The 12,237-nt window shown below is 45.3% G+C and overlaps 1 protein-coding gene and 7 non-coding genes across 9 annotated transcripts in view; 5 read left to right on the top strand and 3 right to left on the bottom strand.

Annotated features, from left to right (window-relative positions):
* The first annotated feature begins 628 nt into the window (after positions 1–628).
* Positions 629–711, top strand: TRNAL-CAG. Its single transcript has one exon. It is a non-coding gene; the product is annotated as a tRNA-Leu (tRNA).
* Positions 712–813: 102 nt separating this feature from the next.
* On the top strand, positions 814–896 carry TRNAL-UAG. Its single transcript has one exon. It is a non-coding gene; the product is annotated as a tRNA-Leu (tRNA).
* A 94-nt stretch (positions 897–990) lies between these two features.
* On the top strand, positions 991–1,073 carry TRNAL-CAG. Its single transcript has one exon. It is a non-coding gene; the product is annotated as a tRNA-Leu (tRNA).
* Positions 1,074–1,201: 128 nt separating this feature from the next.
* On the top strand, positions 1,202–1,284 carry TRNAI-AAU. Its single transcript has one exon. It is a non-coding gene; the product is annotated as a tRNA-Ile (tRNA).
* Positions 1,285–1,370: 86 nt separating this feature from the next.
* TRNAT-UGU lies at positions 1,371–1,443 on the top strand. The gene has a single exon. It is a non-coding gene; the product is annotated as a tRNA-Thr (tRNA).
* Positions 1,444–3,257: 1,814 nt separating this feature from the next.
* Positions 3,258–3,329, bottom strand: TRNAW-CCA. The gene has a single exon. It is a non-coding gene; the product is annotated as a tRNA-Trp (tRNA).
* A 650-nt stretch (positions 3,330–3,979) lies between these two features.
* TRNAW-CCA lies at positions 3,980–4,051 on the bottom strand. Its single transcript has one exon. It is a non-coding gene; the product is annotated as a tRNA-Trp (tRNA).
* A 5,107-nt stretch (positions 4,052–9,158) lies between these two features.
* TMEM107 (transmembrane protein 107) overlaps positions 9,159–12,237 on the bottom strand; it is a 17,478-nt gene continuing 14,399 nt past the window's right edge. The window contains exons 5-6 of one of the 2 annotated variants that reach the window (XM_018564812.1): positions 10,830–10,926; positions 9,159–9,263 (exon numbers count right to left, since the gene is read on the bottom strand). In XM_018564812.1, the coding sequence (XP_018420314.1) occupies positions 9,194–9,263; positions 10,830–10,926 (167 nt within the window). In that variant the 3' untranslated portion in view covers positions 9,159–9,193. The remainder of the gene's footprint in view (positions 9,264–10,829; positions 10,927–12,237) is intronic. The other variant, XM_018564813.1, reaches the window with a different exon arrangement.

Here is a 12,237-nt window from a genome sequence, read left to right as displayed (position 1 = left end):
CCAACTCTCCCACATGTACATCACGCTGTTCATGCCAGGATCTCGCATAGTAGCATAATAAGAATTTTCCACAAAAAGGTTCCAAGAAAACCTGCGCTTATAAATCTTGCATTTGACTTTACGTGGCAAAATGAAAAGCTCAGGACATCTTGACTTTTGCGCTTCAGCAAAAGGACATTTGTTCCCCTTTAAAGGGAAGCTGTTTCCTGTCCAAAATGGCCCACATGTAGATCACGGTGTGCATGCTAGGACCCCCTTGTGCCTTGCTTTGCAATTCACCTCTAAGGCAGACTCCAAAGCTCTCTTTAGGACCAACTCTCCCACATGTACATCACGCTGTTCATGCCAGGATGGACTTGTGTCTTGTGTTGGAACTCCCATGTAACACCCATCTTTCTTTCTTCTTCCAAGGCATTTGAGATGATGAAGACCAATGGTGGCAAGGCTAAGGGCGCTTCACCTGCAGTTTCTCTTTCATGTAACATTCAGAGGATTTTCTTTTCCATTGAGCTCCTGGCAGAATAGCGACATACACCAAAATGATGACACGTAGGTCTCAGCTGAGTTATCGGCACAGTGGATCAAGCTATGAGCGTCGTCGGCCGTTCCAGGGGCGACGTCTTCACGGGTCAGGATGGCCGAGCGGTCTAAGGCGCTGCGTTCAGGTCGCAGTCTCCCCTGGAGGCGTGGGTTCGAATCCCACTTCTGACATCCTTTTGCTCAACCGTGAGTCCATTGAGGACCAACTTTATTATCTGCACAGTGGATCAAGCTCTGAGCGTCGTCGGTCGCATCAGGAACAAGCTCTTCATGGTCAGTATGGCCGAGCGGTCTAAGGCGCTGCGTTTAGGCCGCAGTCTCCTCTGTGGGCGTGGTTTCGAATCCCACTTCTGACATATCTTTTGCTCGCACCTGAGGACCAACTCTATAATCGGCACAGTGGATCAAGCTCTGAGCGTCGTCGGTCACATTAGGAACAAGCTCTTCATGGTCAGGATGGCCGAGCGGTCTAAGGCGCTGTGTTCAGGTCGCAGTCTCCCCTGGAGGCGTGGGTTCGAATCCCACTTCTGACATCCTTTTGCTCACACGTGAGTCCATTGAGGACCAACTTTATTATCGCACCTGAGTACCAACTCTATAATCGGCACAGTGGAGCAAGCAATGAGCATCGTCGGTCATACCAGGGGCGAGCTGTTCACTGGTCAGGATGGCCGAGCGGTCTAAGACGCTGCGTTAATGTCGCAGTCTCCCCTGGAGGCGTGGGTTCGAATCCCACTTCTGACATCCTTTAGCTCGCATGTGAGTCTCTTGCGCTCGCTTAGGCCTTTACTCCTTATGGAAAAACGGACCATTTTACAGCCAGAGTGTCGGGCTCCATAGCTCAGGGGTTAGAGCAATGGTCTTGTAAACCAGGGGTCGCAAGTTCAAATCTCACTGGGGCCTAAGAGCCAACCTTGGCAACCGTATCTCACATAGTAGCGTAATAAGAATTTTCCACAAAAAGGTTCCAAGGAAACCTGCGCTTATAAATCTTGCATTTGACTTTACGTGGCAAAATGAAAAGCTCAGGACATCTTGACTTTTGCGCTTCAGCAAAAGGACATTTGTTCCCCTTTCTTCTGACATCCCTTCTGCTCGCACCTGAGGACCAACTCTATTATCGGTACAGTGGAGCAAGCAATGAGCGTCGTCGGTCATACCAGGGGCGAGCTGTTCACCCGTCAGGATGGCCAAGCGGTCTAGGACGCTCCGTTGAGGTCGCCTTGGAGCAACGTGGCAACATGAAAAGCTCAGGACATCTTGACTTTTGCGCTTCAGCAAAAGGACATTTGTTTCCCTTTAAAGGGAAGCTGTTTCCTGTCCAAAATGGCCCACATGTAGATCACGGTGTGCATGCTAGGACCCCCTTGTCCCTTGCTTTGCAGTTCACCTCTAAGGCAGACTCCAAAGCTCTCTGCTGGGGTTCGAATCCCACTTCTCCTTAGCAGTGAATGGCAATGCAAGGCACAAGGGGGTCCTAGCATGCACACCGTGATCTACATGTTGTTTTTTTTTTGTGTGTTTTGTATTAGTCTATGTACGTAGTTATGTTGCATTTGTTTGTAAATTGTAATGTGATGAAACTATAAAAATATTTTGACGCAAAAAAAAACCCACCTGTGTTCAATTGAACACTTTTTTTTTTAATTTGTCACTTAAAAATTATACAAATGAAATTAAGGGAAGGACATTAAATATAAGTTGTAAAAAGTAGAAAAAAAAAACAAAATCAAACAGAATCAGCACAAAAATAACAAGCTAAGGGGGTAAGGGGAGGAAGGAGTGAAAAAGGACAGACTATAGTAAACGAAGAGTTAATAAGAGGTTAAATATGAAGGCTTTTTATCTCAATGTCATGTGCTGACACTTATTTACAAGTGTGATTAGACATGGGAATGGCTGCAGCCTCTCCTGTGATGCAGAACAAATGATTTGGACAACTGGGAATGGCAGGCTATACTGGCCAGAGAGCTTCTGAAGGGAACAAGGAGCAGGGCACAGGAGATACGCCCTGGAACTTTCCTAAAGTAGAGTTTACGCGGATATGATTTTCGTACGAAAGAAGTCGTTTTGGGAGCGTTCGTTGCAACATCTATCCATTAGTATGGTGCAATCGTCAGGCGAAAACGACAATGTCCATGAACATTTTCGAAGGCGCACGTTAGAAAAATGATCTTGATCGAGCACATTTCTAACAGTCACTTGCGGCCGCCCGAGCAGTTTCGGATTTTCGGGCGGGAGCGCGCGGCGAAGACGGGGCAAGATTAAACCGCTGTTAAAGCGTTTTTTAAAAAACATACTTTTTGCATATATCTAATGCTTGCTTTCAGGAGATATATCACCCCCTCCCCCCCCCCCCCCCACCCAAAAAAATAAATGGAGGGTTTAGAAACCCTTTAAATAAAAGCAAAAATGAAACGACATTTCATAAGGCAATCGGCAAATTTCTGATGCCGGTATGGAACCCTCAGACAGGATTTTTCGTACGAATGCTTGTGCAAAAATCTTCCCATGTGTATCCTTCTTAAGGCTAAGAAGTGTTTTTTTAACCACCTTACACCACCAAGGACACCATTGCAAAACAGTGGCAGGTAGGTGGATTTAGTTTTTTGGGGTGCCAAACGGCAAAATTCTGCCACTGCAAAAACCTATTTATTGGTAAGAAAGTTAAGGGTTAGAAAGAGTAGAATGGGTGAACTTGCTTTCAAAAGACTGCTTGACCCCGACGTGATTTGAACACGCAACCTTCTGATCTGGAGTCAGACGCGCTACCGTTGCGCCACGAGGTCTTTGATGTCTGTGTGTGCTCCTGTGACACATACCGGAAGGTTATGTCTCACATGGCTTTTAGAACAGGTGTCACCGTCAGCTGAGGAGATCATTACTGTATTTGCTGATAGCAAAATATAAAAATATCTCTGTAGAGTATTAAAAAAAACTGGTTGAATGAGTGGAACTGTCTGCTCAGAGACTGGTATACGAGTATGGTGGTATATCAGCTAATGGCTGCGTCCTTACTCTCCATCACATGTAAGTGCTCAACATCTCCTCCACCACCTCACATCCATTCACCCAGATTCACCTATTGCCCTTGAATAATCCCAATATTCACACATTTGGCGCCAGGCAGTCGCGCTCCTGCTCTCTTTTCTTTGTACAGAATACATGTGAATGTTTTCATGTAATATCACATTATGGCCACTAGATGGCGATAAGGAGCATCTGAAAAAAAAAAAGGTATTAGCTTTCTATGCTCCTCAGCACCATCTAGTAGTCATTGTGTGGTATTACGTTTAAAAAAAATTACCTTGTGAAGAAACAAGTCGAACATGCTTGTTTTGGCATACATCTGCACAGAATGATTGTTCCCAAATGATTGTTCCCAAATACAGCTTTAGACAGTAGAATGGACAGGCTTGTTTTAAAAAAAAAAATTAGCTGACCCCGACGTGATTTGAACACGCAACCTTCTGATCTGGAGTCAGACGCGCTACCGTTGCGCCACGAGGTCCTCCATGGATGTGGTCAACAGCTCCACACAGCTGAAGGTTATTTTTAATACGTTCTAGGAAGACACATCATCAGCCAAGGACATCATTATTCTATATGCGGATAGTGAAATATAGAATTATATACTGAGTGTCTGCAAACCTGGGTCAGGAGTGCTAAATTCTGCTAACATCAGCTGCTGGTTAGCTTGGCCAGTTCGCGTATGTTCCTAATAATGCCGAGGTCGTGGATTTGTCTACATAGAAGTCAAGCTTTCTCTTCCTAGCTGGTGCTAGAGACGTGTGTCATCTGAGATTCAGCAGTAAACTGTCCAGTAAGTGAGCTGAAGAGAGGATAGATAGGCAGGCAACGAGTAGGCAAGCTCAGCACTCCATCTGTGGTGAAGCTACGAATCCTATCATGCCTGAGCCTTGCAATGCCTCATGGGACTTGTAGTTCCACAGCAGCTGGCGTGCCGAGGCATTTTCACAAGTTAAATCATTCTATAAAATGGTACAAAGAAATCATTAGAAACATCTCAACTTGTAATAATATAAAACACAAACATTTTATTAACAAACAGACAAAAGACAACTTAGAAAAGTAGGAATTAGTAGAAAAGTCATTTGTAAGCGACACTTCAGCATGAACTTTATGGAGCATTTGTTGGCTGGATGAGGCACCTGCTCGATTCTTGTGTTTTTCGGGGACTTCTGTGACCCAATTTCTGCTAAACTCAAAGCCCGGCCTACAGATATTGGCTGGTTAGCTCAGTGGGCTATAATGTGGTGCAAATAATGACAAGGTTGTGGGTTTGATCTTTGTACAAGCCGAGCTTTCTGCCTGCTGCTGTCATTATTCATTGTTGCGTCCGCACTGCCACTGTAATAATTAAACTCCTTGGCTGCTGGTGGTTGGTTGCTAGTAGGGATGCACCGATACTAGTATCGGTATCTGTGCTGATACCGAGTGTTTGGGCGAGTACTCGTACCCACCCAAATGCTCTGATACTGGAACTTCCGGTCAGAGGAAAATTTCCTCTGACTCGTAGTGCGTTGGGGGGAACATGGACCCAGCTTCCCATGCGGTCAGAAAGCTGGGCGGTGAATAATGACAGCATGGAGCCAGCTTCTTGGGCAATCAGATTCCCCGGGAAGCCGCCTCCATGCCAGTAGAAGCCCACACAGTATTGTACTTGCCCGGGAAACCGGCCTCCCAGCCAATCAGGAAGCTTGGCGGCGAGTAATGACCCGCCTCCCAACTTCCTGATTGCCTGGAAAGCCGGCTCCATGCTGGTTGACTGGGAAGCCGGCTTTTCAGCCAATCAGCATCGAGCCAGCTTCCCGGCCAATCAGGAAGCTGGGAGGCAGGTCATTACTCGCAGCCCAGCTTCCTGATTGGCTGGGAAGTTGGCTTGATGCTGATTGGCTGGGAAGCCGGCTTGCCGCCCAATCAGGAAGCCGAGATGCGGGTCATTACTCGCCACCCGGCTTCCTGATTGTAAGCACAATCAAGCTGGCCAAACAGCATCGAGCCAGCTTCCTGGGCAATCAGATTGCCCAGGAAGCCGGCTCCATGACAGTGGAAGCACCGGTACCGAAAGCCAAGTATCGGTCTCGTATTCGATACAAAAAAAAAAAACGGTTATCGGTGCATCCCTAGTTGCTAGGACGCCAGGCGGTCCCAACAACCAACCACCAAGGAGTTGAAAAATGACAGAGACAGTCTGTCTTCTGGGTCGGTCAACTTTCATCAGTCCCTCCCTTTTACCCTTTTATCAGAGTCTCCATTGCCCCCTTACTCAGAACTCAGTTCTCAGAACTCTGATGTAAGGGGGGGACTCTGATTAAACATGGGGGGGGGGGCTTACATTGGAGCCCCCTTTGCATCAGAGTCCCCAGAGCTGACCCACGGAGCAGCGTCCTCCTTCAAGTGGCACCCAGGGTATGTGCCATGCCCTGGATACGCCACTGGAATTATCCACCAGGTAAAATAAACAGAATAGCTCTATTTCCACATTTTAAATCAATAAATTGTTACAAATTAAATATTTAAAACATCAACTTGTAATAATATATAGAATAAACATTTTATTTAAAAAAAAATACAAAAGTCAACTTAGAAAACACTGGTAGAAAAATAACTTTAAATCAATAGTTCAGCATGAACATTGTGGAGTTGCTGAGGTCAGGATGAGGAACCCCCTAGGTTCCGGAATTTTTCAGATAATATTTAGGTAACCAATTCCAAACCCTCCTGCCATCAAGGTCCCAGTTCCACACTCCTGGTCTCCAGCTCCGCCCCCCTTGTTCCCAACTCTGCCTTCTGGTCCTCATTTCCCAGCTTCGCCCCCCTGGCCCCCAGTACACTGCTTTGCCCTCCTGGTCCCCAGTTCCCAGCTTTGCCCTCCTGGTCTCCAGCTTCACCCTCCTGCTCCCCAGTTCCTAGCTTCACCTTCCTGGTCCCCAGTTCCCTGCTCCACCCTCCTGGGCCCAAGTTCTCAGCCTTGCCCTCCTGGTCCCCAGTTCCCTGCTTCACCCTCCTGGGCCTCTACCCCATCCTGGCATGAAGGGCATCTTAATGCCAGGATGGGGTAGAGCTTACTGCTGACTGGGTCAGTTGAGTTCCTCTGTACAGTCAGATCCAAAATCTGAGAGGCTTCAAAGACATAATTAGAGTCCCCCCCTTTTATCAGAGGAATTGACTTGAAGAACACAGTCACCTGATGTCTACACCTCAACAATATTTTTACCTTTTAGGCCTGTTCACACCTGAACAATTCGTCACATGTAAACGACAAAACTCAACCCATTGTTTTCAAAGAAGCCCATTCACATCTAAGCATTTTATCATTGGTAGCTTTATGCCGGCACTCAAAAAAGTACATAAACTTTTTTCAGGCTCCATAGACTTCAATGGGAGCTCCTTAAAAATGCATGTAATGTACATTTTCCCAGTGATTTTGCACCCAACAGCCACCCCCTCCTCCTAGAAACTAGCTCAAACCTGAACCTAGACTGTGTCCCTATCAGGGAGATTTCCCTTCCTTTCATTGAGATCAGGAAATCTCTCCGATCAGGGTGACAAAGGAGATTTTTATCCAACGTGGGGGGACATGTCCGCTTTAATGTTACTCTTTTTTTGTGTTTTTATTCATGTGTTGCCTTTCATATGCACTGGAATTCCATGTAATGCATGTTCTCTAAGGGGTCTATTTATAAACAATTCGTAGGGCCATTAGATTGTAAGCCTTCAGGGGCAGGGCCCTCCTTACCATCTTGTCTTGAATTGTATTGTGATTGTAATGTCTTCCTTATATTGTAAAGTACTGCGCAAACTGTTGGCACTATATAAATCATGTATAATAATAATTTGTCCTGCGAATGTCTGTGAACATTCGCTTTGTGTGAATATATTTTATTTTTTTATGTTTTTTAATGCTTTCATGTAATATCACATTATGGCCACTAGATGGAGCTAAAGGAGCATCGTCAAAAGATTTTCGCTTTCTATGCTCCTCAGCTCCATCTAGTGGCCATAAAGTGATATTACACTAAAAAAACAGAAACAAGTAAAAAAAAAATGTTTTGGCATACAGGTGAAACTCGAATAATTAGAATATCGTGCAAAAGTAATGGCAGTAAGTGCTGCAAAAGGGGCCCAAACCAAGTACTGAGTACATATGCATGCTTGTACTTTTCAGAGGTCCGATATTGTTCTATGTACAATCCTTGTTTTATTGAGTGCATGTAATAATCTACTTTTTTGAGGTTGTGGATTTGGGGTTCTTGGGGTTTTCATGAGCTGTAAGCCATAATCATCACAATTATGACAAATCACGGCTTGAATTATCTTGCTTTGCATGTAATGGGTCTATCTCATATATTAGTTTCACCTTTTAAGTTGCATTAGTGAAATAAATGAACTTTGCACGATATTCTAATTATTCGAGTTTCACCTGTATGTCTGCACAGAATGAATGTTCACAGATATTTGCAGAGTGGACAGCCCTGAGAATAGTTTATAAATAGCCCCCTTGGTGTTTTGCAGAGGTAGGTTACTTCTGTTTTTTTTCTGTTCAGCTACTTATTAAAATGCCTGTAAAGTGCATTATACGTGTGTTTGTTTATCCATTATCATTCTTAAAGTGGAACTCCTGGCAAAGGGGGGTTTTGTCATTTATGGTGAGTCGAAAAAATTCTGTTACCTTTAATGAGGTGTATGCCACATCCAGATCACTGCTGTGTAGTGTACAAATTATACTTTTAGATTGTAAGCCCTCAGGGGCAGGGCCCTCCTTACCATCTTATCTTGATTTGTATTGTAACTGTAATGTCTTCCTTATATTGTAAAGCGCTGCGCAAACTGTTGGCTCTATATAAATCCTGTATAATAATTAGGGATGCACCGATACCGGTATTTTGGTACCGAGTACCGATCATTTTTTTTCGGTACTTGCCGATACCAATTACCGAGTAACGGAAGTCCCATTCAGAAAGCCAGGTGGCGTGTAATGACTCACCACCTGGCTTCCTGATTAACAAGAAAGTCTGTCCCCTCCCACCTCGGCATGTCCAGCCCGTCACCCCTGGGGCCTCTCCAGCCAGGAGCGGCCTTCCTCCGGTACCCAGCCGGAGCCATCTTGCTGGCCAATCATGGGAGCCGTGTAATGACGCGGCTCCCTGCTTTCTGATTGACCGGCTCCATGCTCCCTCGCCATGAGATGACGAGGGAGCATGAAGCCGGCTTCCCGTCCAATCAGAATGCCGGGCGCTGCGTCATTACAGGGTGCCCAGCTTCCCGGCAAATCAGGAAGCCAGGCAGCGCATCTGATCTGCTCTGGCTCTGATGACAACTGAGATTTTCCTTCCACTTCATAGAGAGTAAACCTCCTGAATGAGGACACAGGCAGCAATAAAACCTGATCGGGGGTTCTAACCCCTCACCACCCAATCCAAAACTATTAAAGTGGGAGAAACTGAACTGCCGTACTGTCGAAAAATGCATCAGTGTGACCTGCACCATTGAAAACCATTGTACTGAACTCTTCAAGAGGTTTGGTTGCACAATGGTGCCGAAGTGCCGAAGTGTGAATAGGCCCTAATGAAGCTTGCTGCTTGTACCCTATGGATAGTGTTGACAGTAGCTCGGTTATAAAGTGAAATCAGAGTGGTTTGCGCTTAAATCCGAGCACAGCGATGAAGATGATTATTTCGGTGAAGGCCGGGAAGGCGCTGCGGAGACAGAAAAGGTCAGGGTTAGCAGGGGCGGAGGTCATGCAATTCAGCTGTTTGCTCTCTTTCTACTTCATCCAGTTTATCATCTACCGTCCTGGCCAAAAATATTGGCACCCCTGCTTTTCTGTCAGATAATAACCACGCCGCGCAGAAAATTGTTACAATTACAAATGTTTCGGCACTCTCATGTTTTTTTCTTTTGTTTGTATTGTATTGGTGACACACAAAAAGTGGAGAGAAAACAAAGCTAAATCAAACTCCAAAAATGGACTGGACAAAATTGGCACCCTCAATTATTATTTGGCAGCACAGCCCTTGGAAAAAAATAACTGCAATCAATCACTTCCTGTAACCATCAATGAGTTTCTTCCACCTCTCTGCAGGAATTTTGGAGCACTCTTCTTTCACCAACTGCTCCGGGTCTCTCAGATTGGACGGGTTCCATTTCCCTCCACAGGTGCTCTATGGGATTCAGATCTGGACTCATTGCTGGCCAGTCCGGTACTCTCCAGCGCTATATCTGAAACCACGTCTGGGGGCTTTTTGACGTGTGCTTTGGGTCATTGTCCTGCTGTAAAGCAAAACAAATGGCAAACGCACTCATCAACTTATAACCAGCTTTACAGCAAGGTGCACATGGAAGGGCTTTATACAATAGCAAAAAGTTTCCCAGCACACTCACCAGCCAGCATGCAAAAAAAACTTGTCTAACAGCTACGGTTAAAAACAGAGGTTTTAGATACACGTCTTCTGCAGAATATGTGAAAGCCGCACTGCCTCGTTGCATGACTGATTTTGTGCAGTGACACACTGGGGGTCTCAGCTGCCATTGTGATGTGCGGGGTCCCTTGTGTGTCCCTGTGCTTTTAAGGAGGTTGGGCTGCCTTCTGGCGAACCTGCACCTAATTTTATCTTTTGCTACATGTGCTCCAAGATGGAGACTCTCATAGGTTAGAGTTAGGACCGCCCTATATAGAGGTGCCTTGGCGCGGCTGTGCGGCTTTCACATATTCTGCAGAAGACGTGTAACTAAACCTCTGTTTTTAACCTTAGCTGTTAGACAAGTTTTTTTGCATGCTGGCTGGCGAGTGTGCTGGGAATCTTTTTGCTGTTGTATTGTCCTGCTGGAAGACCTATGGCCTCTGATGGTGACCCAACGTTTTGACACCGGGCCCTACATTGCGCCCCAGAATTCTTTGGTAGTCTTCAGATTTCATAACGCCATGCACACAGTCAAGACATCCAGTGCCTGAAGCAGCAAAGCAACCCCAAAAAAAAAGTGACCCCCCCACCATGTGTGACTGTAGGGACTAGATTTTTTTCTATAAAGGCCTCATTTCTTTTTCTAAACACAGTAGAATGATGGGCTGCACCAAAAAGCTGTCATTTTGTGTCATCCCAACACAAAGAAATAAACATGAGAATGCCGAAACATTTGTAACTGCAACAATTTTCTGTGCGAAGTGGCGCATTATCAGACAGAAATGCAGGGGTGCCAATGTTATTGGACATGACTGTATATCCTTTATCTTGTCACTGCCCCCCAACCCCCTTATCATGTACCTGCAAAAGCCAAAGATGTACCAATAGGAGGTGCACTCCCACTTCTGGGACACGAACAGGGAAAGGCTGACTGAAGCAGAGCAGTGGGCAGCCAGGGCTGGGGGGGCAGCGTCAAGGAAAGCAATAAATAGAACACAGGAGCAGCAGAGGAACGGAACTAAAAACAGATATAAAAGTTACAAAGCAAATTTCCAGAGATGACCCGTTCAATGATTCACAGCCCTCAGCTCGGTAACGAGGAACTAAACTCAAAGATGGAAGATTTCCTTTGGTACAGGAAACTTATGGAAAGCTTAAGTGTCCCTAGAAGAAATTACCCATTCTGTGGGTCTGGGAATCCTCCTCCTCTCCTGCTTCTTCTTCATCATCATCATTACCCCACCAGTCATTAGACCCCCTGAAGTGCTCTGATCAAGAAGACTTATTCAATTAAAGCGTAAATACTAGGGATGTACCGATATATCATATCGGCCGAAAACAGCACTTTTGGCAAAATGCCAAAAGTGTCCTTTTGTGGCCAATACAGCGGCGCATTCATTCTTTCTCTCCTCCCCGCTGGGCGCTGCTCTGTGTCCCAGCGGGGGGACTGTCATAGGCGGCCGAGTGCTGCAGGGGGAGAGCGCTGTGAGTGGCCGACGTCTCCTCCCCGAATCGCTCAGCCTCCTGTCACAGATCAGATCAGAGGAGAGCAGTGTGCGGGCGGAGACAGCTGTCAGATGAGCTCTCCTCCCGCACCTCTCGCTCAGCCTCCTGTGACAGCGTGTCGGAGAGGAGAGTGGAGTACAAGCAGTCAGTGATCAGTGATCGCTGAGTGTTTGTAGATAATTGAGGACAGAGTATGGTTACTATATCCCCAATTATGAATGAATGGGAAATGATCTACATCACCTCCTGTTCATTCATGATTGTGGTTATAGTAAACATGCTCTGTCCTCATGTTATGAATGATCAGGAACACTCAGTATAGAGGATTCCTGTTCATTGATAACAGGGGATACAGAAAAAGAGATTGAGGACTCTGTGTGTCTCTGAGGACTCTGTGTCCTCAATCTCTTTTTCTATTTTAAAAGGGAAATGTCAGGAGGTCAGTTTAGACTCCTAATATTTCCCCCAAAGCCCCTAAAAGTAAAGTAAAAAATATTTAATAAAAAAATGAATTCATAAAAATAAATATTAAATATTAAAAAGTTTAATAAATCCAAATAAAATACATAAAAAATGTGAAAAAGTTCAAATAAAAACATTTTCGGTTTTGGCCTGACATTTTTTTAATTTCGGTTTCGTTTTGGTTTTGAAATTTTAATTTCGGTGCTGTATAAAGAGCAAGGATGGGAGGCACTTTATACAGATTACAGACCTACGATAGTCCTATTTATATTTAAGAGGGAAAGAATACCCACATATCCCA

Source organism: Nanorana parkeri, unplaced genomic scaffold (assembly GCF_000935625.1).
Source record: "Nanorana parkeri isolate BGI_ZX_2015 unplaced genomic scaffold, ASM93562v1 scaffold784, whole genome shotgun sequence".
NCBI classification, from domain to species: Eukaryota; Metazoa; Chordata; class Amphibia; order Anura; family Dicroglossidae; genus Nanorana; species Nanorana parkeri.
Note: the sequence above shows the minus strand (reverse complement) of the source record. Positions and strands in the feature narration are given on the sequence as shown.